Raw genomic sequence first — 24,424 nt, forward strand, 5'->3', positions numbered from 1 at the left:
CAAGTAGTAAAGAAATGCAGAATAAGCCAAACAGAGTCACATTGCCCAGTTAAACCTGTAGCAGCATCTTCTTCACCCTTGCTTTCCAAATGTTAAAGTACAACTTCATCAAAGTATTTATATGGCTGTGTGCAAGGAAGTCCCATGGTGGCTACATGCAGACACTGAACCTGGGACCTCTGAACTAAAGCCACAGCTCCTTCTGCTTGAACTAAACCACCAGCTGTTTTTGCTAGGAAGCAGTCATATGTTCATGTGATTCAGAAACAGCTTACACAGTTCTCAGGGGGACCAGATACAAATGACCGCTGTGTGAAATCAACAGTTTGCACTTAATGCTGAGCCACTAATTGGCCTGTTCTGGCTACAAATCAGAAACACCAAAAGCTCTGTAAAATTTTCAAAGTGTCTTTTAGAAAATATATTCAGATTGTCAAATCTATACCACAGGTTTGAATCCAATGGAGCTACACACTGTGTTGGGGTTCCTGGGGAATATTTGATACAGCTCTGTTCATAATTCTCAACTTGTAACACCACCTTAATTTCCATAGCTATTCCATGTCACACACACAGGATCAAGACTTCTGGTGACTAAAAGCATCAGTGAAAAGATAAACTCAAATACTCTGGTGGCACACACATGCCCTTAGCAAGACTTGACAAGGATGACAAAAGTAGAAAATTCTGATCTGTACATCAGATTGGTAGTAAACAGAAAGGCAGATGGTCAGCAGATATATAAAACTTCAGTGAAACAACGTGAATTACATCAACTAAAAAATGGCCCAGAATTTTTTCTCTGCTTTTCATTGGATGTGAGTAGCATTTTAGTATACACAGGAGGAATGGCAGATAATTCATTTTAAGCTGCATTTGACATAGCTTTAAAAAAAAAAATCTGTAGAAATGGTAACTGAATAAAGATTTACCTGAGATCTGTCAATGCGGTAAAAACGATCAGCAGAAGTTGCTGCAAGACAGAGAAACAACAGAGCCGCAGTGAAGAAAACGGTCTGAGCAGAACTGCATGGACTGAGCTAACATCACTACCACGTAAGACCACCTCTGTGTCAGTGAAGTCACAGTGGTTTCACAAGAAAATAATCTGATTCATTCATTATGTCCATACTCCTATCCCATTAAATGGTGAATTTAAAGGTGAGGCTTAACAAAACACTATTCACTGATATTATTAACTTCAAATAAATATTAAAAAAACATATAAAATGGATTTCAGGCTTATAAGAAGAATTGATTACATCAAAATAGTGACAGAAAAAGTTTCATTGTTCCAATGAGAGTATAGCAAGCATATAATGAAATTGATGGGTCTAACAGGATTAATTCAAATTTTGAATCTAAAGAACAATAACATGCTTGGGAGCTCTTTGTAAATCAAATGCATGGCCACAGATATTCACCCTGAATTACCAATACGCTCAAGGAAAATTTATGCTACTCATGAAAAACACATGAAAATAGGGGAGATTCACTCAATAAAGCACCTAATATGAATCTTGTCACCCCCAAATAATTTATATTACTAAACCCAGAAGTATTTTATCACATGCAATGTGCTTCATCAGATACTATTTTTTTGTTTCTGCTTTGCATTTAGTTTGGCCAGTGAAATCAGATTCATTCATTCTGGAGTTTTGACACAAGAGCACAGTGATGTAGCATTGTAGGTTTTGGCACTGCAAGGGAATATCAAATCCCTGAAGACAAAAACTGAATGCATCTACCCACCCAGCTTTCTCCAAAAACCAAACAGATTCTCAAAAAGTTTTTTATCAATTTCTCTCAGGAGAGACAAGAAAGAGTGATTATAAATTGCCAAGGAGAAATTGTTTTTGTTTAGAATAAAAATTTCAGTCTCCCCATGCCGAAGCTTTTGCAAAAGCAGATGCCATCCATTTTAGCTGCTAATTCCAGTGCTCTGGAGCCTGATGTAAAGCCCAGATAAGCCGTCTGCATTGACAAAGACTGGGTCAAATACAAGCGCGGCTCTCCAGGGAGCTACATGAAGTGCAGTCTTACAGGGAAACGGAGGTACATTTCCGTCACCTAAACGCTATAGTACCTAAATGCTATAGTACTTAAAGAGAAACCAGAGTGAAGAACACAGCCTTACCAGCAGCAGCGCGTTGCCACAACCAGCTGTACTCTGAGTCCAGGCAATGCCATGCAGTAAGTGCTGCTCATCACATCAGAGACAGTAACAAACCAAACCTCTAACCACTCTTAGAAGAACATGTCTCCTTGGGGTGACAAAGCTACAGCAGACATTTTGATTGCTAGATGAAAGGCCTGTTTCGTTTTTCAGAGGGGAAAGGGGGGCACTCAGCTCCTTTTTTACCTGCTCAGCGTAACAAGAAGGAACCGTTACCCCTCCATAGTAATACTCTCAGATGCGCTATCCCTCACATGCACACCAGAAGCAAGCAGCATGCTAGGCACAAGAGACGGGAGATGCACTTACCATCTAGGAAGCACCATCTAGGAGAGAGCCTCTGAACAGAAAGTACTCTGGGGAAAGAGCTTTCCTGGTCCTGGATAGGGCAGGGAAATGACATAAAAAATAACACTTTTTTCTCTAAAAAGGACTATTTTCTAGTCTCTGCTTTTTTCATTTTGCTCTACTGACATTGCCCAATGTGCAAAACCTACATAACCCAAACCCACTGGATTTGCTTCTCACTAACATCAGGGTTTGACTGTAATACAGAAAAGAGTAAACTGATACGGTTAGCTTCAGCCACATCCTCAGCTATCACCTTCCCTTCAGTTCAGCAATACCAAAAAGCTTTGCATCAAAACCAGCTTTCTCAGCTGTCTACAGCCCCCTTTATTTGTGGGGACACAGGAACAGAGAGAGGTGAAAGAGGTCAAAGATACACATCAGTATGAAACAACAGCTATGAACTCTAACTACTATTTTTGTTTCTTGTGTGCCTGTCACCTTCCTTTACACTAGCTCAGCATTTTCACACTCTTTCCCTCCTCTACCGATCTGCCACTCAAAGCAATTGCCCACTTTGCCTGTCTCTGGTGTGTCCCAAGTGCACATCAGGGTAAAAAAAGCGTTATCCTCTGCACCCAGAATGCAGAGAGTGCAGACCTGGGGACCACTGCCAGCCAAGCAAACAGACATCCTACATCAAACATGTTCCCGTTCGAGCTAAAAAGCCCTGCTCCTTGAGAGCCAACCAACGTTATTTCAGGAACCAAACCAAATGACTGGGGAGGAATGAAGACCTTCTTCCTGACCTGTACTCACCAAGGAGCCAAACAGGTTGCTCCTTGCTTTTTCAGCTCTCATTGAGCTGGAGAGGCAAAAGGGATCTCAGAAAGCAGAGGGTGGTCATGGCTCTGCTCCATGCTGCCAGTGGATGGCCAGCCAACTTCCTAAAGCCACTGGGACACAACGTTTAAACACAAATAGATTTGCACAGCACAAAACACAACAGCATGGATCTCAGGCACACACCCCAAACTTGTATAGAGCCAGATTCTATCCTTGTTTACATCTTAAGCAGTAAAATCAGCACATCTGCAAATGATGTAAATTCAGGCACATACTAGCTCAAGATTAAACTTTACTCCTCCTTCAGACAACAGACTACAGAGTGGTATACCAAATCACAAGGCAAGAAAAGAAAAAGTAGAAGCAATGGGGAGGAAAGGTACCTTTGAGAAAAGTATTGCTCTGCACGGAAAGCACAGAATATGAGTAATGTATATATACATATATTCATAACATGGGCATAGATTGGTGAAAATAGACCAGGATACAATGATATCTCATTGGGACTTCTCAGAATATCACACAGGAGCCCAGCACCTTTCCTAACAGCAGGATGCAGGACAAACTATTTTCGTATTGGGAATTGTACAGCTGTATCAGGTCAGTAGTTGTTTGAAGGTCCAACACCAGAAAGTAAAGGCTGGCTGAAAGATCGAGTTCCGAAAAGAGATTTCAAACAATCACGGGTTTTCAGCCAGAAGAGACAACAGGGCTATGAACACTTAACCCCTAGCATAACACAGAAATCCACCACTCCAGCCTGAGCTACAGCAGACCTTTTAGAAAGGCACCCAGGCTAAGTGAGAGACTCCAAGTGACACAAACCCCAACATTCCCTCAGGCAGCTGGCACCATGTGAATAGTTTGAAGGAGTATAGGAAGCAGCTTCACTTTCCAAGAAGAGGAAAAGTGCAGAAACACCAACACGGAGTTAAAATGAAAGTTTACGGCGTATCAAATGTGTCCAACACATCTGGAACATTCACAGAGATTCTCAAAGGTTCGCAGTTTCCTATATATTTTCCTCTGCTTTTACTGCCTAGTCCTTATATCATTAAGAAAACCTAAAAGTAATAGTCATTTCTCAGCAATTTATCTTACTGTTTTGCAAATCTGACATATTTCTAAAATACTTCTTACCTAAGTAGCCACATGTCAGAAGAAATTAAGAAAAAAAATAAAGAATATATTGACAGAAAAATGGGAGTTTCATCAGTTCAATTTCCCAGGCTGCCCAGACATGTGTCAGTAAGACCACGGGGAAGAAGCAGTTTGCTTTCTTCAACCTGAGGAAAATCTCAAAGAATGCTGAAGTTGTCATTTCAGTCTGACTGGGCAAAACAATTTCCAGATTGATCACAGAGCAAATAACGCCCTCATAAGTTAAGAGGCAGATGTTGCACTCTTATTTATATAAAGGTATCTGACACTTTTTCAGCCACCTGAGAAAAAATGAGGTCACAATGATGTTGTACAGATACGCACAAGTTCTTAGCTTCCCCAGCCTCTCGGTCAGCAGGGTGCCTGCATGCATTATATGTTGTATTCAAGCAGCTCTGATGATGATTAACATTTTGCATTTTGATGGACACTCATTTCTCAGCCAGGTGAATGCATATCAGTGCCTGGCATGATGCTGATACAAATTGTTATCAATTTCATTTGGCATCTTGACAGCTTTTGCAAGATTCATCTTATTAGCTTCTGCCTCTGGGATTGACTGGAACCGTCTATTATTGCCTTTCTTTTCTGGTTATCCAGGCCAGAAAAACAAAGACATTCCAGACTCATCTGTTGTCTCCTCAGTGCCCTAGAGTTTGGCTATAGTCCTGGCAACAGATCTTGCCTGAAATGTTACTGCAGAAACTTACAGATTTTGCTTGACTAAAAAAAAAAAATATATATATACACATATATATCTTCTGATGCATGATACCTGCATCTATAGCCACCCTGATAAAACAGCCTCAATTCTTTCCCATATTTAGACTCAGGGATTTTATTTGATCCCATAAACCTTGCTTTCATATACAGGTTTTGTCTCCAACCTCTGTGCATTACAGGAGAGATGAAGGCGACAACAACATAACATTCCATAAAGTGAACTATTTCAGCACATGGGGACCAGATGACATATCTCAGTGGTTTAAGCATCAGATTTAAAATACACCTAGGTCTTTCTCTAATGTGGGCTTATGGAGTTGTGGGATGCTTAGGTTTGCCTGTATCGCATCTGAGGTGTATGTGGGAGAGTCAAGGGCTTTCTGAAATCCACTACGTTTGCTAATGTCTACGTATATACATGCACAAAGCTTTATGTATCTTAATATTTAGCCCACTATTTGCGGAAAGGTGAGGATTGGGATACAAAGGACAAAAGGAAGAAAACATCCAAAGACAATAGTGCATACTAAAAATGTAGATGATACAAAGAGGAGACATGAGTAAAAATTCACAGACCTAGCAGAGTACATAATGCTGGGAAAACGAAGACAGGGATAATGCTGATAAATGTAAATTCAAGTCACAAATTGCATATTGTGATAGGCTCTTTCCAAGACTTAATTATAGTTCAACTGCAGAACTAGCTTAGGAAGTCTCAGGCCCATAAGAATGATGTTTTATAAGCATTAAACTCATTAGAGAAACAAAACAGAATGAAAAACCACCCTAGCATCATTTTTCTCATTTGCACCTGGGCTTGCTGATGTTGTTTCTGCTGACTCCCCATGTTTTGAGCTGCAGAGGAATCACGCAAGAGAACTGCATCTATGAGACCTAAAAGTACCTGTAACACCTTATTAAGACGACAGTTCCATCAACTCAAGCACCTTATTCATGCCCTTTATCCCCTGCTTTTTCCCCTTTCTGTAATATGTAAAGGGATACCAACAAACATGGAACAAACCTCAAATTAACCTAACAAGACAGCTTGTAGAAATGACCCACTGAGAATAAACCAATATTTGAAGAATCCAGGATAAACAAGTACTGAAGACAAAACACAGAGGTGGGGGTGCATTCAAAATGTAGCATCATAAAAAACTGATAGCATGTTAGGGATTTCACACTGATGTGCACCAGAGGAGATGGCTAGGCAATTAATTTATATACTGCTATAACTGCAGAGGTTAGAGCCAAATATGGGGCTGATTTCTGACATTTCATACTCTCTTTTGGCACTCTCCATACACGCAGATTTAGCTCTTCATTTTACCTCAGGCAGTTTCCTATGCATGGAGCAGTCAGCAGTCACTTAGGTTAATTTATAATGAGTGGAGCAGAATAATACATGCTGTTTTATTAGCCAATTCACTAGACACTAACACGGCTCTAAAACTCAGTTCCAGGGCAATGACTGATACAAATGTCAAAAATATGAGGTTAAAATTGGACAGGGAAACGCAGAAACAAACCATGAACTGGTATGAAGAAGGTAACTCCAGGAAAACATGCCAAATTGCATTTTCTCATGGTGTCTTCCTGCATTCAACGCATTTACAGGCATTCTGGCCAAACTGGAATTCTGTGTCACCCAGGTGATCATGAAGCCCCAAGAAATTATCTGCAATTTCACCACAATGGGTTCCCGTCAGCTGGATCTCTGCATGTTTTCTCAGTGAACTCATTCCTGCTGATCCCAACAAGACTTGCATTGTTAAATCTAGGAAAAGGCTATCAACACCATGCAAACTTGTCTTGTGATCTTAAGCGCTGTGTCATCGGACCATGGTTTGTGTCAAATCTCTGCACTAATGTCAGATCAGCTCAGGAGTCAGTAGAGTTAGTCTACTCCCAATTTAAGCACTGTGCTTATTTTAGTGGGAGAAATATGCATTCTTGAACAATACTTCCAAATGTAAAGCCAAGTTCTGTAATGCATAAATTGTACAATAAAGTTGTAAAATGCACGAAAGAGACCAATTTTAAAAACTAGCCACCTAAAACTAGAACCTGATTGTCACGTGCAAAAGACACATTTGTGCCCAGGATGGATTAAAAAACTACTCTGGAGATTATGTTAAACTAGAGGTAGATGACTGTGGTGACACCTTTTTTCTCAGTGACAGACTTTAGTACTACAGCTATGCAATATAACATGTTATTGTTCAGTTTCTCAGACAGAGAAACAATTTTACTTTTGTCATTTGTCCTACAGGACACATTCTCTCATTCACTTCAATATGCAAGGCACTGCTATTGCAACACCACTCGCATCATCATGCTGTGCTAATTTTAAAGATGATTCCATAAGGTTTGCAAGGAAAAGGACTGTCCAAGGGAAAGCAGAATGAACCTCCAACATTTGAGGGTAAATGATAATCAGAAATTCATCTAACATACGAGTGTCTAACAAAAAGAAAACCTGGGTTCAAATGCAAAGAGTGCAGTCCACATTATTAAGCCTCTTTTTGTTCTGATACTAAAAGGAAAGCTTATCTTACCTGGTAATGAACTCTCTGTGTAGTAGAAGTTACCGACTGTAGATCCTAGTAAGAGGATGAAAGACATGCCGATGATGAAAAAAATTAAAGCAACAAGAGCTGTTTGCAGTTCTACTATCTGAAGTAGTTGGGCAAACACAAATAACTTTGGAAGTATTTCTCACTGGTTTTAAGTATATTAAATAAACACCACAGAATAGTCATGGAAAGCTCAGTTTAAATTTGCATGCATTTGGTGAAAAAAATGGTTTTTAAAAATAGAGAGATTATGTTAATGGATCTTCACCATATCACAGACCTATTTGTTCCATGAAAACTATCTAAATTTAGAACATCAGCAATAAAATGAAAGAAAAGATACAAAAATCCAGAAATCTTTTTTGCAAATATTTCTGAGTAATTAATGCACTGGCATTAAAACCACTGGCAGCTCTCCCTATTCTAAGACAACCTAATGTCAGGGAGGTCATATCAGAATGACCCTAGTATTTAGCAGGGTTCAGGAATCAAATTTATTTTAACAGAGATTTTGTCAAATAGTTTTAGCTCATGACATAGCCTACCAAAAAGCCTGGCCTACAGGCCACAGCTCCCCAGTTGGCATGCAAATTGGCAGAGTGCAGAAAGCCTTGGCACCTCCATTCCCAGCAAATGGGTCTGAGCCAAATCACGCAAAAATAAGTAGTACAAACCCTGCAAAAGGTTGGAGAAACACAGATCCTCCACAACCGCTATGGGTAATTCAACCAGAACATCTAGCTGTGCTTCCTCCAGGGCTGTACAACTACTCTCCACCCAATACTGGCCATATTAAGTTGCCTGAGCTCAGTCTGAGATCACATTAGTAACCTGCTGAGAACATCATCCCTATTATTTCAATGTAATTTTCCATCACCGGATACCTCAAATATGCATCACCTTACAATATGGTTTTATGTCTGTAAATAATAGCCACACCTCAGGTCTGAATGTTCAGAAATGCATTTGATGAAGGGAATCCTGGCTGAAATGGAAAAAAGTGAAAGCCTGTAGTCAGATACTAAGTCCCATATTCAGGCTGCAAGTGCAGAGTTTCAAAACCGCAGGGAAGCCAGTGGCTCCCAAAGAGTTCAGTGGGAGGGATGAGGTTCATAGCTCCTATGAAGATTGGACCACCTATTTAGAAACCTACCTAATGTCCTCACGCTTGCACATGTTGTTGAAAGATAACAGTTAAAGATTAAAAACAGTCAGAGACAGTATATTAATGAAAATCCATTTGTTTTATCACTAAATGCATACACACTTAAAATTATTCAGGTAATGGGGCATTTGGAGTCTCCATTTCCCAGACTGTATGGTAGAATGAACTCTCATGAGGCAAGGTGTTCAAGACAATAAGAGCAACATCATTATTAGCTGCATAAGCATATATTTCTGTGTATTTGGAAATATCTAGTTGATATTTGTAGTGTTTATTGGTGTCTCAGATTACTCCATGACAGTATTAGAGAATGACATTTGCATAATTAGACCCACTCGAATACCACGATGTTTATCCTTACATAACACACTTTCTAATCAATAATTTGTGTAATTTCAGCAATGCATGTGGAGAGTCCTGGTATTTCATTCCAATTCAAGGAGAAGTAAACACACCCATCCACATCAATTCTGTTATCATTTTAAAGGAGTCAGTATGACTTTTCATTTCCTGTTTAGAAAATATTTTTCAGTGCTAGTCTTGCTTTTATTATCATATCATAACTCTAAAGTTTTGTTTTCAGTGGTAGGCAAACCGCAGTACTCTTAATATATGGTTGTTGCAACTATTAGACCTCTGAACTCAGAACTGAAAGAAGCATAACATAGATTAACATTTGACACCTGAATTCACAAAAACCTCACCTCTTGTAGACGGTCAATGTACATACGACAAGTCTCCAAGTCACAATCTCCTCGTACCACTATAATTCCTAGGGGAATGGCTGGAAAATCAAAAACAAAGAACAACCTCTTTAACTGAAGTCTCTCGAACTTTAAAAGATTTGCAATATGCTGCTAATGGCTGGAAAAAACAAAGAACAACCTCTTTAACTGAAGTCTCTCGAACTTTAAAAGATTTGCAATATGATATGCTTAATGTCCTCACAAAAGCTTTCTGCTATCTAAATCTTAACAGTCATTTAAAAGCAGGAACATATTATTCATCAGTAGTTTCACTCATTTATAATTATCAAAGATTCTGGTTTTCAACTGTCTTTCATACCAAAGAAGCTGAAACAGATTCAGTTAAATTGTGTACTTCATCGTCTGACGTCAACATCATTTATTAACCGCAAAGAAAGGAACATACCCCAGAACAAGAGTTTAGGGAGGTGCTCTTATACACTGAAATAAGACAGTGATATTTCATTTTCAGAACACTTAAAAGTCTACAAAAATTATTTAAAGTAATGAAAGTCACAGCCTGAAGTCACAGCCTGATTTCAGAGAAAACTGTCCAGCACCATGTTATTTTGATGTAAGGCTGCTTTCAAATCTAAACAGACATTATTCCATCTACATACAAAATTGACACAACTTCTCCATATTTTCTCAGGGAAAAAAAAAGAGAACTTGTAAAAATACTGCAAATAATTCCCCTCAGCTGAGAGCAGCATTTTTAATAACAGGGGATTTAGGTTTCCCCAACCATTCTGTTCTTGCAAACCCAAAACAAACCCACAAAAAGAACAAAAGAGAAAAAAGTATACGTGAGTCCACAAGGAAGGTACCAAGAGAGCTACCTACTAAGATCTCAATAAATAAAAAGGAAATAAGTGAAAACTCGAGTCCCTGATTTTCTAAAACTGAATTACTGAATGAAGTTCTTTTTTCTCCCTGGAGGGTCTTTAATCAAACAATGGCTCCAAAAAGTAGGGGAGCAGCAGGAAAGAGATTTATATCCTCATATGAAGTATCCCAGAAGGAGAGCAGAGTATCAACTCATAAATAATTTTGGTAACTGGATAACAAGAAGTAACATAAAGTCACTGACAGTTCTGAGATAAACAGAAAAAACAACTGTGCTGCAGCCCCTCCTGCCATTCAAAAGAAGTTGATTAAGAGGGAGAGATATTTTTCTACTGAGAAGTTTTTCATTCTGGTAAGAGAATAAGACAGTCCTAAAAGACAATGGGGAACGTGGCTTATATTTTTGTGGCCCACTGAGGCTAGAAGCACAAAGAGAAGCTCAGTGGTCTCGGGGAGAAGAGTAGGGGAGCACCTATGGCAGCCAAGGTCATTATGGGCCTCAGAGGCCAGTGCAGGGCTCTGGGGACACATCAACATTGCTGCCAGCATTGTATTTGGAAAGCAATTTGAACAGCAGAAGAGCTACGAACCCGGGAAAACTGGAAGCAGGGGGGAAAAAAAGCCGGAGAGAGAAACAAGAAATTAAAGAAGGGATAGGCAGGAAGACCAGGGAAGAAGGGAAGAGCCCGCACTTCTGAAGCAATGCTGATATCCAATAGTGATGCCAATCTTCCTGCTCATTTTCAGAAAGGCCAGAAGGGAACAGTGCTCATTGCAACCTCTCAGAGTTTTTCATTACAGAACAGAGACTGAGAGACAAGCAAGTGGAATGAGGGTCAATCGCAAGGTTTGCTTTACACGCTTCGATGCTCTGGGTTACAGACTGATTCTCTTTGCTTAGTGTTTATTATTGCTTAACCTGTGCTGACAGGAGAACCTTAAGCTCTTAGAGTACTTAATGGCTATTTAGTTTCAATTCAGCAGATCCCTCTGCAGACCTTGTTGAAAGAAGCATTTGTTAAATTCATTTATAGCACTAAAAAGTGAATTGCAGCAGACACGACTGCACCTCCAACAGCTACAGAGTACTAGGGAGCTACACCACTGGCTCATAAACTGTCACCTGTGATTTTGTCTCTTTTCTATTTAATTCCTTCCTTCATGGAGGAGTATATGCACTTAATGGGGACCAGAGTTTTGACCTGCTGAAACAATGCAGCTAACGCAGAACTGAAATCCATAATGATCACCATCCCTGACAGCCCAAAGGAGAAGGACCTTACGAACATTTGGAATTCTAAAGAAATCCACCAAAATGTCTGAAAAGAAAATACTAATATGCAATAGATAGTTTAGCAGTGACATTTATGTGCCTCATCTACACAAGTGAAGAAGAAAGTCATGATTCACAGGTTTAATTAAATTGTGTCCCATCTATTCTTGGTGGTCATAGAATGATTCTGGAATTCTGGGCTGGGTGACTTTGTTCTTAAAAAGAGATGTGTGACTTTTGCTGCCTAGAAATCCAGAATTAGCAGGACCTATGGCTTTATGGGTTAATGGCTAGCTAAGGGATAAGGTGCATGAGGTGGGTCTCAGATGGTTCCATTCCATATAGTTCATGCTCATTTGAAAAACCTTTTAAGTCATTACTGGGTAACACTACAGTATATGCTAAAATATTGCTTGCCAAAGGTTTTTTTGTTTGGGGTTTTTTTTGTTTGGTTTTTTGCAAGACCCATTTGGCTTTCAGCAAGGAAAATATTCCCAGTCCTCATTTTTATCATAAACCACAGTAAGTACGCACAATGCACCATGCAGCCAAGATTTTCAAAGTGCTTCACAATGGCTGCTGTTTGAAAACAAAAGCAAATCCTTAATGATTGAAATGATGGGATTGTTGCTCATTCTAAATATAGGGCAATGCTGTGCAACAGGGGCAAAATGAGGTAAGTTATGATATATCAGTTAAAGGCGTAAAGTTAACATGCATGGCATTCAATGTCATTGTGGACACTGCCATTCAGGAATAAATGAACTTCTACCTTTTCTGAATAGCGCTGTGTGGATGAGGATGTGGACAGTACAGGACAGTGCTGTAGGACACAGTGATTACTAGATATCCTCCCATCTCTCACCTGGCATAAAGTCTTACATTAAGAGCACAGGCACTGCAGAGCAACTTTCCCGTACCCCCATACACTGTCCATTCCTGTGAATACATGGATATATCCAGACATGGGAATATGCCAAAAATAAGGGATAGTCTCAGATCATGAGCCAAGCCACAGCTTTCAAGTGCCAGATATTTTTCTCCCGAGGCGCCTGCTCTTCTGGCCCCTTGCATCCAGCTCCCAGTTTCTTTGTTCTTCCTGAATGGTGGAAAGGACTTTGTCCAGGGAGCTGTGCATAGAGACTCTAACACTGCAGTGACGAGCAGCAGTGCAAGAACCCCAGGAGATGAGGCAGGCAGACAGTTGCTTCATATTCTGAACCAGTACTGTGGAAAGCTTTTTGTTCCCAGCTACACTAACCAAAATCGAGTATCAGCAGGAAGAGGGTGAGGTAGGTGCAGCAGTATGGCTAGCATTGTGCTCTAATTGACTGCAAGATTAGTAGTGATTTCCTAAGTCCTCATGAAATTAGCTATGGAATTTATAAACAAAGAAGAAATCTTCCACCTATTAACTGCCCATTATGCTGAATACCTAAAGCTAGTGAACTCTTTAGCAGTACTGAGAACAGAAATGGAAGAAGCCTGAATATACTGCTTATGACACCATGAAGAAAAAATAAAACTCAATTAACTTCCCCATTTATTGTTATGAAAGGATTCAATTTGTGATCTAAACACCATGATTAACCCACTCAAATCCCAAACAAAACAGCCTCAAGACAAATCATTAAGGTAGATGTGAATGCCAGGAAAACACATTCTGAGTCTGACACACCTCAGGGGACTGGAGAGATTAAACATTTACAACCCAATGTCTAATGTAGCAAATAAAGGATCCTCACTACTGAAGATGTTATAAGAATGTCATTTTCCTGAGGGGTTTCCACTGATATTAGAAATGTGAAGGACCAAGTAAATTCTTGGGAGAGAATTCTAAAATATTCAGGCATTTTACATTAAGAGCTTTGGCTTTCCCAGTATGGTTTTAATACAACTGAGTTTGTACAAAAGGATTTTCTTACCACACAAATCTAAGCCATGTGTCTCTTCAGATCTCTTTTATTATACTGACAAAAACTAAGCCTCCTTAGGTTCATTGGTTGCTAGTTTTCTTGGCAGTAGTGGTCCAATTTTAGTGTCTTCACATGTCAGGAGGTAAAACACAATGGAAGTTATCAGACTAAACCAGACCACATTTGAGAAGGCGGTCATCCCCTGCAGGCTCTCAGTGACTTCTCCAATACCCTGCCATGAAAAGGAAGAAGCTGCCCAAGTCAAATGAAGAGAGAACTTGTCCCAAACACCACACAAAAGGAAACAACTTATAGAAAGAAAACTATGAAGAGCTGGGAATCAAAACTGACAGGGAATGGATACCAGGACTAAGAGATGAAAGAAGAGGTCTGCCTGAACAATGAGTAAGGGTTTAGGATTAAGAAAAGGAACAGGAACCTGAGCTGTGAGATCTGCAGAAACAGACTAAGACAGGCAGGAAGGATGTGTGTGGGATGGGATAGCCAAAGAGGACAAACAGGACTGAAAAGGTAAGAGGAAATCAAATCAGAAAAGCAATAGGAAAGGAAACATTAGAAGTAGAATATGCACAGAAAAATCTCACAGAAAAGTCTATACCAGAAAGACAAACTATAGCATGATTTCCTGGAAAGTCTGAAATGGAACTTAATATTCTTGTGTCTCCCCACTCCTCTAGGGTAAATATATATTTACATCTATTTGGAATACTGCCCATCTCTTCTAGTTTAAAGGAGATGGCAAACTTACAGGTGACAGTTTCCCCACTAGCTCAAAAGGCAGAGGACTGTTGAATGTAAATATGCCCCATGTGGAGTCAAGAGAAGGTAGATTTAGGTTAGATATAAGAAAGAAATTCTTCACAATGAGGGTGGTGAGGCACTGGAACAGGTTGCTCAGAGAAGTTGTGGCTGCCCCATCGCTGCAAGTGTTCAAGGTCAGGGGCTTTGAGCAACCTGATCTAGTGGAAGATGTCCCTGCCCATGGCAGGGGGGTTGGAACTAGATTATCTTTAAGGTCCCTTCCAACCCAAGCCATTCTATGATTCTGTAACTCAATGATATGAGATAACATTTCAATGTTTTGGATTTACTCCTTCCTCCCAACCCAGGCAATGATATTATCTTTAAGTCCCTTCCAACCCAAGCCATTCTATGATTCTGTAACTCAATGATATGAGATAACATTTCAATGTTTTGGATTTACTCCTTCCTCCCAACCCAGGCAATGATATACCATGTTAAATAAATGATACTATGACTACAAGATCAAGAGCTCAAAGTTAGAAAAAGCCAAGATTGAAGTTGCCTTTTTCAGCACCTGTATGTATATTCATTGTGCTGCTCCCTTTAATTATCCGATCACATCCTACTTTTCCTTCTGTTGTACTCCTGTGTCCTAATCCTTGAATGTGTGTGTGTGTGTATGCGGGTCAAAGCGAGAAGTGTAATTCACTGTGCTGTCTGGACAAAGCCCACAAGGTTTCATCCATCAAAAGGCAAAAAGAGATACTTCCTTTGACACAAGCAATGCCTTTGGCAACTTCCTCTTTGTTTTTGTCATTTCTGTTTCAGTTACAAACATTTATCAGTGGTTTGCATCTGTATACACCAGCATGAGAATCTGGGAGCTCAGTGGCAGCAGAGTTGCCAATATTTAACTCACTGCTGGCTTCTAACCCTCTTGGTTTCATCTTGCTGGGTGACTTTAAGCAACCCATCCAACCCTCTCAGTTTCAGATCTTACTAAATCGCTGTGACAGAGAAATGCACAAATTAGCTAATGTCTACACTACACAGGTTGAGAAAACAAAGCTGTTAGAGCAAGGCAGTGGCTTTTAAACAGAGTGAAATTTAGTAGACAGTCTGTAGGTAATGCTGCCTTTTACAGAGCTTCTACAGATAAGCCACCATGTCCCCTAAGAGACCTCCTGACAAATACGTGACCGTTGGTGCTTCCTTTACAGGACGGAAGAGGAGGTTTGTAGCTACGCAACCCATCTCACCTAAATCCATCCAGATTAAAGTTGCTTCCCAACATGGGCACATTTCCTTCAGTGGCTAATCTCCCCTGTCCTGACTCCATCTGCTAATTCAGGTTTCCCTCATCATAGTAGTCACCTAGCAGGAGGTCCTCTGCTCCCCTATGCCCTTTACATTATGGATATTCAGGATGTAAATACAAAGTCCTCAGTGTTGACCTTTTCTTATTTAGCTAGTTGCTCAAAGTCACATGGAATAGTCTCCAAATTAACCTCACCTGCCATATACCTGAGCTTTAAAGTATCAGAATGCATTTCATAGATCAGTGATTCCCAAACTGTGGTAAGTATATTGCTGGTATGAGGAAGCTACAGTATCTCTGTACATGTACACATCCCAAATGACTCACAAGCTTGTCACTCCATGTATCTCTGTGTACCTAGGATAAGGACTCCTACGATGACCCCCAAACCCTCAGACAACCCACAGAAATTAAAGGCAGAAACATATGCAATATAGACATCTGGCTAGATATAATCAGAGAGAGAAGAATTCAAGGTTAACATCATGTCACGTTACACCACGCCCCAGTCCCACATACACACAAAGCAAGGAGGCTGCAGAGAAAATAATTGTTAGATTGCAGATAGTTCAATTGTTATACACATGGAACTAAGTTTTCTTCAAAAATTGCTTTTTAATCTAGTGTGCCATTTTATTCAAGAGGAGGGTTCTTTCCTTATTATTCAATTCCTTATTTCCTGATAAGGAACAGCTGCCTCTGTGTAAAAAGACAGCATGGGAGACCCGAAGCTGTTACAGAGCTGAGAGGTATTTCTGATACTGCCACCACTGCAGTCAGGTATGATTCCTCCTTAATCTTAGTGGTATTGAACAAACTAAGATTGGTTCTCCATGGCTAGAGCATACAAAAAAACAAGTTAAGGGCAGTAAGAACCAACATATTCTATTTAAAAAAAACCCACCCGTGCAGCTACTGCTGATGGAGAGCTATTTCACAGCCCCATCTTCATGGTGCAAATCTACAGTAGTGTTGGCAGGAAGGACTAAGAAGGGTTGAAGGCTACTTGGTCACTACCTAGTTTATGGTTGGTTTGTTTGTTGATTTTTTTTTTTTTTAATATAATTAATTTCTGCATATACTTTCATTGTCAGGAATTTCTTAGTAACATTGGAAAGGGGAAAATAGGGTGTCATAAACAGAAAGATTTTGCTATTTTAGAAATAACTCAATTGTTCCCCCACAGTGCTGCTTTGGATCACACTTTCCTGCAATAACAGGAAATCAGAGAGAGTGCACAGAAGTTATACAGGCAAGACAGACAGAATTAAGTTCTGTCCATCTAGAAACATCAATCCAACTCACTTTTTGAATACAATAGCCTTGGTTATGGTCATGTAATGTACAACTATCATATTGGGCAGAAGGTGGTGAAGCTGGTGACTAGGGTGACAAGTGCTTGGGGCGTGTATAGGGAGGTGTTAGAGAAGACAACTACATTTGCAGCAAAGAACATTACAACATCACTAAAATGCCAACATATATCCCCTTCTTAAAAAAAGTGCATGGAAGCATTCACCCCGCCTTGCTGAAGGATCAATAAGCATCCTCTGTACCATCATCAATCATCTCACAGACAATACTGAGATGTTGACAGAAGAAAGAATGAAGGGGAAAAGAAGGAGCATGGGGAAGGAAGAAAGGGACAATTCAGAAACAGCATCTTGGTTAAATGCCAGCTGCAGTGACGAGAAAAGTAGAAAGCAACAGAAGGAGAATGGGCTAAGAACAGTCATGCCCTTCAGAGGACAAAATGACATTCTTTAATTGCTCAGGAGGTTTTCAAAATGAGGTGTCTACCTCCAGCAGAGTGAAGATTAATCTTCATGGAACAGTTTTGTATGACAAGTTGTTATATGTCAGGAAGTGCAATTTTAGGTGAAGTAGTTGATAGAATCAAATCAGTATTTCAAGCAAACAAGGGGAACGAAATGTATTTACTGTGAGTTAAAATGATCCAGATTATTACACTGATGTCAGAGCTTTCAAAACTCTATTATGGAGACATGTAACAGGAAAAAACCCATAATAGCTTCTTTGCTGTTTTTCCTTCAGGGATAACAGCATGACTCGTTATTAACTGGCTTTCTTTTCCTGTTCAGATTGCTGTGAGATTCTGGTTTGGTTTTCAAATGATTTAGGGAGGTAAAAGCGCTTTTAATCCTTGTGGGCAGGGAATGCATAGTAAGTATAGTATTCTGGAACTAAGTTGTAGGTATTCTGCCAAAGCCTGGACAGATATGTAAACTGAGTCTCTTGCTAGCATCTAGTGAGACATACATGCGCCTGAGAGCTACAGTCATGCTGAAGGAAGCTGACCTCACTGACAGTGACAGGCCTCGTAGAAACAGGGCCCAATACAAGTGCTCTTGTATTTTGCTAGTGCACAAGTATTATCTGCATTTAAGTTTTTCATTCAGACTGACAAAATTTCAGTTATTCACCTGCCATGGAAATTTATTTATTTCCACTCTCCTCCCCCCATAATCATTTTCTTTGGTAATGAAGGAGAGTCACTTCTCCTCCCTCAGCAATCCCCTCCTCCCCCTTTAGCCAACTAACTTTTAATGACAATGCTCCATGAGGTGATTTGCTGGATGAGCACGTAGTCAGCACGCTTATTTCACATAAGTATTTAGCATACGATAGAGACAGGCAGGCAGCAATCCATAGACCTGCCACCAGAAAACCATTTAAAATGTATACAATTAGCTATGTCAGAAATGCAATTAAAACGTCTATCTGCTCTTCTTAAAAGGAAGATTTATGTGATTTTCCAGCTTCCTTCCTCATAAAAACTTAAGTTATGTAGTCCTCTAATGCAGCTTGATGACTGGCTATGCCTCAGTTTCCAGAAGAGATGAAAGCATCTTGCAGAAAGTCACAGGAAAACTGGGACGTTAGGTCTGTGCTCAGTATTTTCCCAGGTATTTTCCATTTTTTACTTCATGGAATTCAAGGAGCTGGCTAGAATATTTAAAACAGTTTGGTTTCTGACTGTTTAGAGAGCACTTCTCTTCCCATATATAATTTCCTTCAGTCGTAATTAGTATCACCCAGAAGTCCTCAAATCAAGATCAGCCTCCTGAAAACTAGAGGTTGGACAATTCTGACAGGAGACACTTAAGCTATATGTCCAGAGAAGTAGGCTGATGACCATCAGTGTATGCTGTAAGTTACATGTTCTTACATGGGACACTCCTAATAACTGCAAAGGGTAAGGTGAGGTATCTTTTCTGATTTATTTTAGGTTGATGGGGATATTATTTGCTTTCTCATATTTTAATGTAAAACAGTAAGGCACAAGCATTACTGAGACAGCTAAAAGAGGACAGATGGAAAAAACAACTTCATGAAAAATGTCTGGGGAGAATACTCCAGTCCACCTATGTTATATTATCAAGCTGGCCATGCAGCAACTTAAAAGAGAGACAAAAGGGTCTTACTGCAAATGGCCTGCCAATGCCTGAAAGCAATCATTTTAACTCTTGATGGACAAATGTCTACTTTTTGAATGAAAACCTCTTAAGCACACATCCAGCAAGTGATCAAATGCGTGTGTAATCTAAAACCAAATCTCAGAGGTTCTAGATCACTCTCTGGCATTTTTTATAAAGTTATCAGTATGGTTTTTTGCAGGTGACAACATAAATACTCACTTACAACTGCAGTGACAACAATGTAAAAAGTTGTATATTTTGTGTAAGAGCATGTAAATGGCTCTTAAGGACTACATAACATATACTAAATACACACATATAAAATTTATGTCCATAGTGAGGATGGATGAGGATAGTTCTCCTCAGATGGGAACCCATAGGACGAACCATCAAATGAACCAGATTGTTTCTGACAGGGTTGGAAATTGCAGTGACAACAATGTAAAAAGTTGTATATTTTGTGTAAGAGCATGTAAATGGCTCTTAAGGACTACATAACATATACTAAATACACACATATAAAATTTATGTCCATAGTGAGGATGGATGAGGATAGTTCTCCTCAGATGGGAACCCATAGGACGAACCATCAAATGAACCAGATTGTTTCTGACAGGGTTGGATAAATGTGGGTTCAATATGGCCTGAAGTCTACTCAAAGTCAAACTCTCAATTTAAACTAGAAGCAAATTCCTCTCCAGTAAGCCATGATCCTCATCCTGTTAAAATTCTTCTCAGTCCGGGGATGAAGACTTTGATTGCTTTAATTATGACCAAAATCCACTAACAAACTTCAAAAAAGGCTGTCAGGACATATAGTAAAATTTAAGCCATTTCAGTTCTTCTGTTGGAAGGAGACCTGATGAACTGGGAGAATAAGGAGTGGTGGGACTAGAGGAGTGAAAGTGAAACAGTTTAACTATCTTTCAACAGTAAGATAAGCAAACCAGTTGAAAGGATTGTCATCCTGTAATTACCAGAGAGCTCTGTACTACAGAGGGAGCTGAAGCTTTGTTGCACAACAAACAGTCATGCTTGCAATTGAATATGAATAATGAGCCAGATGCATGAACAAGCAGCCATGTCCCTCATTGATTAATGATTCCATGTGTCACCAAGGAAAGGAACTCCATTTTTAAGTATGCATCGTCATCATCAATGTTGCCAAAGCAACCGGCTGTCTGCTTTTGACTTACCCCTGAATATGGCAATTAAACCATTATATGGGGAAACAAAACAGTGATTATTCTCTTATGTGGAAAACTGAAGGCTGTTAAAGAATAAGGGGCTGGGGAAGCCAGAATTGTTTCCCAAGATAAATGCACCTGTGCAAGAACCACGTTCAACGTCAGAGCACATTCTCAGTATGAAATTAATCATGGTCCCCCCACACTCAGTTTCAAATGTAACGCTAATCATAAAATCCTGAATAGTTTCATACACTAGTACAAACCCAGCAGAACCAACAGAAAGACATGAATTAAAAAAAAAGGTGTGAAAAACACATTTTACAGTAAACAAAATCAACTAGCAGAAGGCAGTTAAGTAAGAAAACAGATTAATTCTCTATATATGCTTTTTATAGAGAGAATATTTATATAGAGAGAATATGTATGTGCATATACACAGATAGATATCCACTCTACGTGACTCATCCAAAAATGTATGCTTGACCCTGTGTTTGGTTTTTTTTTGTTGTTGTTGTTGATTTGGGGTTTTTTTGCTAATGTAAGATTTATACAGAATGTTCTACCAAAAGCAGCTACAACCTGGCTTCTTCCAACTTACAAGCTTCCCGGAGTTTTTCCTTGTCGTAATGTAGCCCCTCATATTCTTGTAAATTAATCCTGTTCACTCTGATCCGCAGGCGATCTGGGATGGAATGAGGACTGCAAGAAAAGAAGAAAGCTTCTTAGATGAAGTGTTCCATGGAAGAGCAAAATGAAAATAGGATATGAAGTGATTTTAATCTTCTCTGAAAGAAGAAAAAGAGCAAGACTCTTCAAAACTGGGCCAACTCCTCACAGGCCCATCACTGCGTTTAGAATTATGACTACCCACCGCACAACAACATAGACATTAGACCGTAAATGACAAGCAAGGCCAAGAAGCCCATTTGCTGGCTGTGTGGTCTGGAATTAGGGAGCGTTTTCCGAGTTCTCTAATCTCTATATAGCTACCCCTCCCCTCTGCAGTTTGCCTTTTTGTACATCCCTAGGGCCCTACCACAAGCCAGTAGATCTGCCAAGCTGTGTTTCAGGACACAGATGCTTTCTTGGGAAGTCTCTCAGGACAACCATTCCTCTGCCCATGCCACCCTTGTATCCCTGGAGGATCCTCATTCAGCATCTCTGTTCTGGGAAGCAGGCAACGGAAATGTGACTAAGAAACGGATTTCCACAGTAGTACAAAGAAAGATAAATAACCTGTATATTATAATGCATCTATCAAATATCTGTCCTGTAAGAACTGGCCCCTGGCTCAGTTAAAAGTAGATTCTTCATCCTGTGCTTCTACTGAAAGACTATTTTCTCTGTTTTAATCTAGTTAGTAACAGAACTCTGCCAGTGGTATGACCACCAAATACACACACTGCCTTTTAAAAGTTGAAATACTGTGCGCTGTCATAAATATACAGGCTTACTTTTTTCTTTGTCTCAATTTTAAGATATTTGACCCACAGCATTTGCACTGCTAGTTTAAACACCAATCAGGACAAGCCACATCTCAAAAATGTAAAGTTGTTCTTTCTTTTTAAACAAGCGAGCAATTTTCTTTTTGACCTGAAAATACTACAGACCTGACAAAACACATGGTTTGTGGCCATCTCTTGGTAGAGCCACTGGGATGGCAATTTGCAATTATTTCAGCATTAGCTTATTGCATGCTTTCTCTCTGTTGGTATAAACAGGTCTGTCACATCTGAACAGACGAAAATAAAGATTGAAAATCAAGTCCCAGTTAAAAAAAGCTCTATTGGCACAAGTATTCTCTGCCTAAAAAGTAACAAAGGATAATGAATTGAGGGTGCCTCCAAAACTGGAGTGTAAGATAACACACTAGAAGGAGCTGCACTGAAGAAATTCACATTCGGAACAGGAGTTTCTGTATTAATGATGAAAATAAACCTAAGATACATGGAGAATAGCTTAGAAGAAATCATAAATGCTTAACAGTGGCAGCAAGAGTGACACACTTACAAACATAAAGGCTGCCCAGTGTTTCTCCTGTGCTGATTGACAGGGACTATTGCATCAAAGTGCCCCAAGATATCAGCAAACCACCCATATTTAAGATAAGCTTTTGCAGTTTGATAACAGACACCTGGGATGGTAACTTCCAGCACAGCTTCAGGGGGCAGCTTTCTAACTCAGGTGCCCTTATGTCATCCTACAGAACAGCACTTTCCACCTGCAGGCTCTACAGCTGGCTCAGCAACCCGGAAAAGATAAGCACATGGCAAATGGAAGGGAAAGGTGCATAGATAGAACAAGAACATAATATCACTGAGTCTGACACTTTTTTCTTTCTTTTCTTTTTAAGACAAGTTTAAATGTCACCCTGCTGGCTGAGAAATGAACACAGTCTGAGGAACTATGTTCTGTTCCAAATTCTAGAGAATGCAAATTAAAAAACTAAAATCATAGAAGATTTTAGTTTTAGCCACGAAAAGATAAGAAAATGTTTAAGTCAGAAAACATAGAAATTTAACTGCATAGTCTTTGTCTTAGGGGAGAAAAGAAATAATTCACTGCATGTAGTAGGGTTCTTGAAAATGACAGACTGACAGCTCTGAAAAGTGAAGTCTTTTATGCACTGGTGCAATACGGGAAGAAGCTACATTGCTTTTCCTATAATGTTCTGCCACCACACGTTATGATGAAAGTAGCTCAGTCTTCCAGCCGATCGGTTCACAACCTGGGGGTTGTTGGTGGGTGTGCTTGCGAATTACCTCTACTTCTTTGAACTCAGCTGGGAGGAAAAGGGGTGGGGAGACAGGAGAACTCAGCAACTTCTTATTTCTGTTATAAGACTTGACCATGCTACAAAGACAGCCATCCTTGCTATGTGCTGAATTAAGCCAAGTGTAAACCCAACCCAAAAAACTGTCTCAAACCATTGTTTCTCCTGAAACCAGAACCAAATCTGTACCGTTGTGTTGAAATCTTTGAGCAACCCAAGCTGGAACTCTATAAAAAATATGCTTTCCAATCCCCGGTTCAAAATAACCACTTGACCAAAAGCTGCTACTCCTGCGCAGGAATTACTCAGCCCAGCACAAGGGAAGTTTGCCCTCCAAACCAGAACCACACCATAGCCACCCCCTACTTGCTCTTTTCCATTTCTTCCTTGCTACAGAGCTCATCCGCGTATGATGCTCAGACCCTCTCTTCCACTCTGCGACCCTGTGCTGCAGTGTCCAGTGCTGCTCTCCATACTAGAGGGGAAACAGTTTAGTACAGGAACTTTGCATCTTCCCGAAGTAAACTGTAATTTTAATTCCTAATGGAAGATCACTGACTCCTTTTTCTCCTTGATTTGTCCTTTTAGATCTTCCATAGCAGATATCTGAGTGATACTTGTCTTTCAACCATCCATTGCATCCCATCAGCCTGGATTCCCCAGCAACTTACTGGTGTCCTTCACTGTTAAGAGATGAATTTGTTTATGTGCTTTCGTACCTCTGTACTGTCTGTGCAGAATTTACTACAGCTATGAGATCCTTAATACTTCCCACTCACAATGTCACTTCCTCTCCTTCCACGCACTGGCCTTTCTCATGTTCCTCAGTGCATGGCAGGACAGGGTATAGGTAACCAGAGACAAGCCATGCTCTATTGTGGGAAATACTGGGGACAGGGCAGGTGATCCTCTCCCCAGCTTCCGTGTCTCCCTGTGAGCTTGTCTCAGTCATGCAATTGTTTCCATTTCCAGATGCTGAGGTGAAACAATTCAAGCAAGCTTGGGGTCACTAAAAAATAAAAACTGTTAATGAAATTTTTTGTCTGATCCAGAACAATCATCACTGAATCAGAAGTGATTTTAAAAGTTGCTGTTTCAAGATTTCTGTTTGGTACTTATATGTAACTATCATGTTTGAGCTTTCAGAAATGACAATTTTTTCTATGGTCCCTGGTTTATATAAAGAGGAAGGGGAAAAAAAAAAAAAAAAAAAAGGGGG

The 24,424-nt window shown here is 39.8% G+C and overlaps 1 protein-coding gene across 1 annotated transcript in view; it reads right to left on the reverse strand.

The window, feature by feature from the left end:
* The window catches only part of DGKI (diacylglycerol kinase iota), a 115,833-nt gene that overhangs the window by 50,458 nt on the left and 40,951 nt on the right, over positions 1 to 24,424 (reverse strand). Inside the window, exons 14-18 of the mRNA XM_019474399.1 lie at positions 21,031 to 21,131; positions 9,643 to 9,722; positions 7,756 to 7,800; positions 2,486 to 2,555; positions 933 to 973 (exon numbers count right to left, since the gene is read on the reverse strand). Of these exons, the coding sequence (XP_019329944.1) occupies positions 933 to 973; positions 2,486 to 2,555; positions 7,756 to 7,800; positions 9,643 to 9,722; positions 21,031 to 21,131 (337 nt within the window). The remainder of the gene's footprint in view (positions 1 to 932; positions 974 to 2,485; positions 2,556 to 7,755; positions 7,801 to 9,642; positions 9,723 to 21,030; positions 21,132 to 24,424) is intronic.

This window comes from Aptenodytes forsteri, unplaced genomic scaffold (assembly GCF_000699145.1).
Source record: "Aptenodytes forsteri isolate BGI_AS27 unplaced genomic scaffold, ASM69914v1 Scaffold56, whole genome shotgun sequence".
Classification (NCBI taxonomy): domain Eukaryota; kingdom Metazoa; phylum Chordata; class Aves; order Sphenisciformes; family Spheniscidae; genus Aptenodytes; species Aptenodytes forsteri.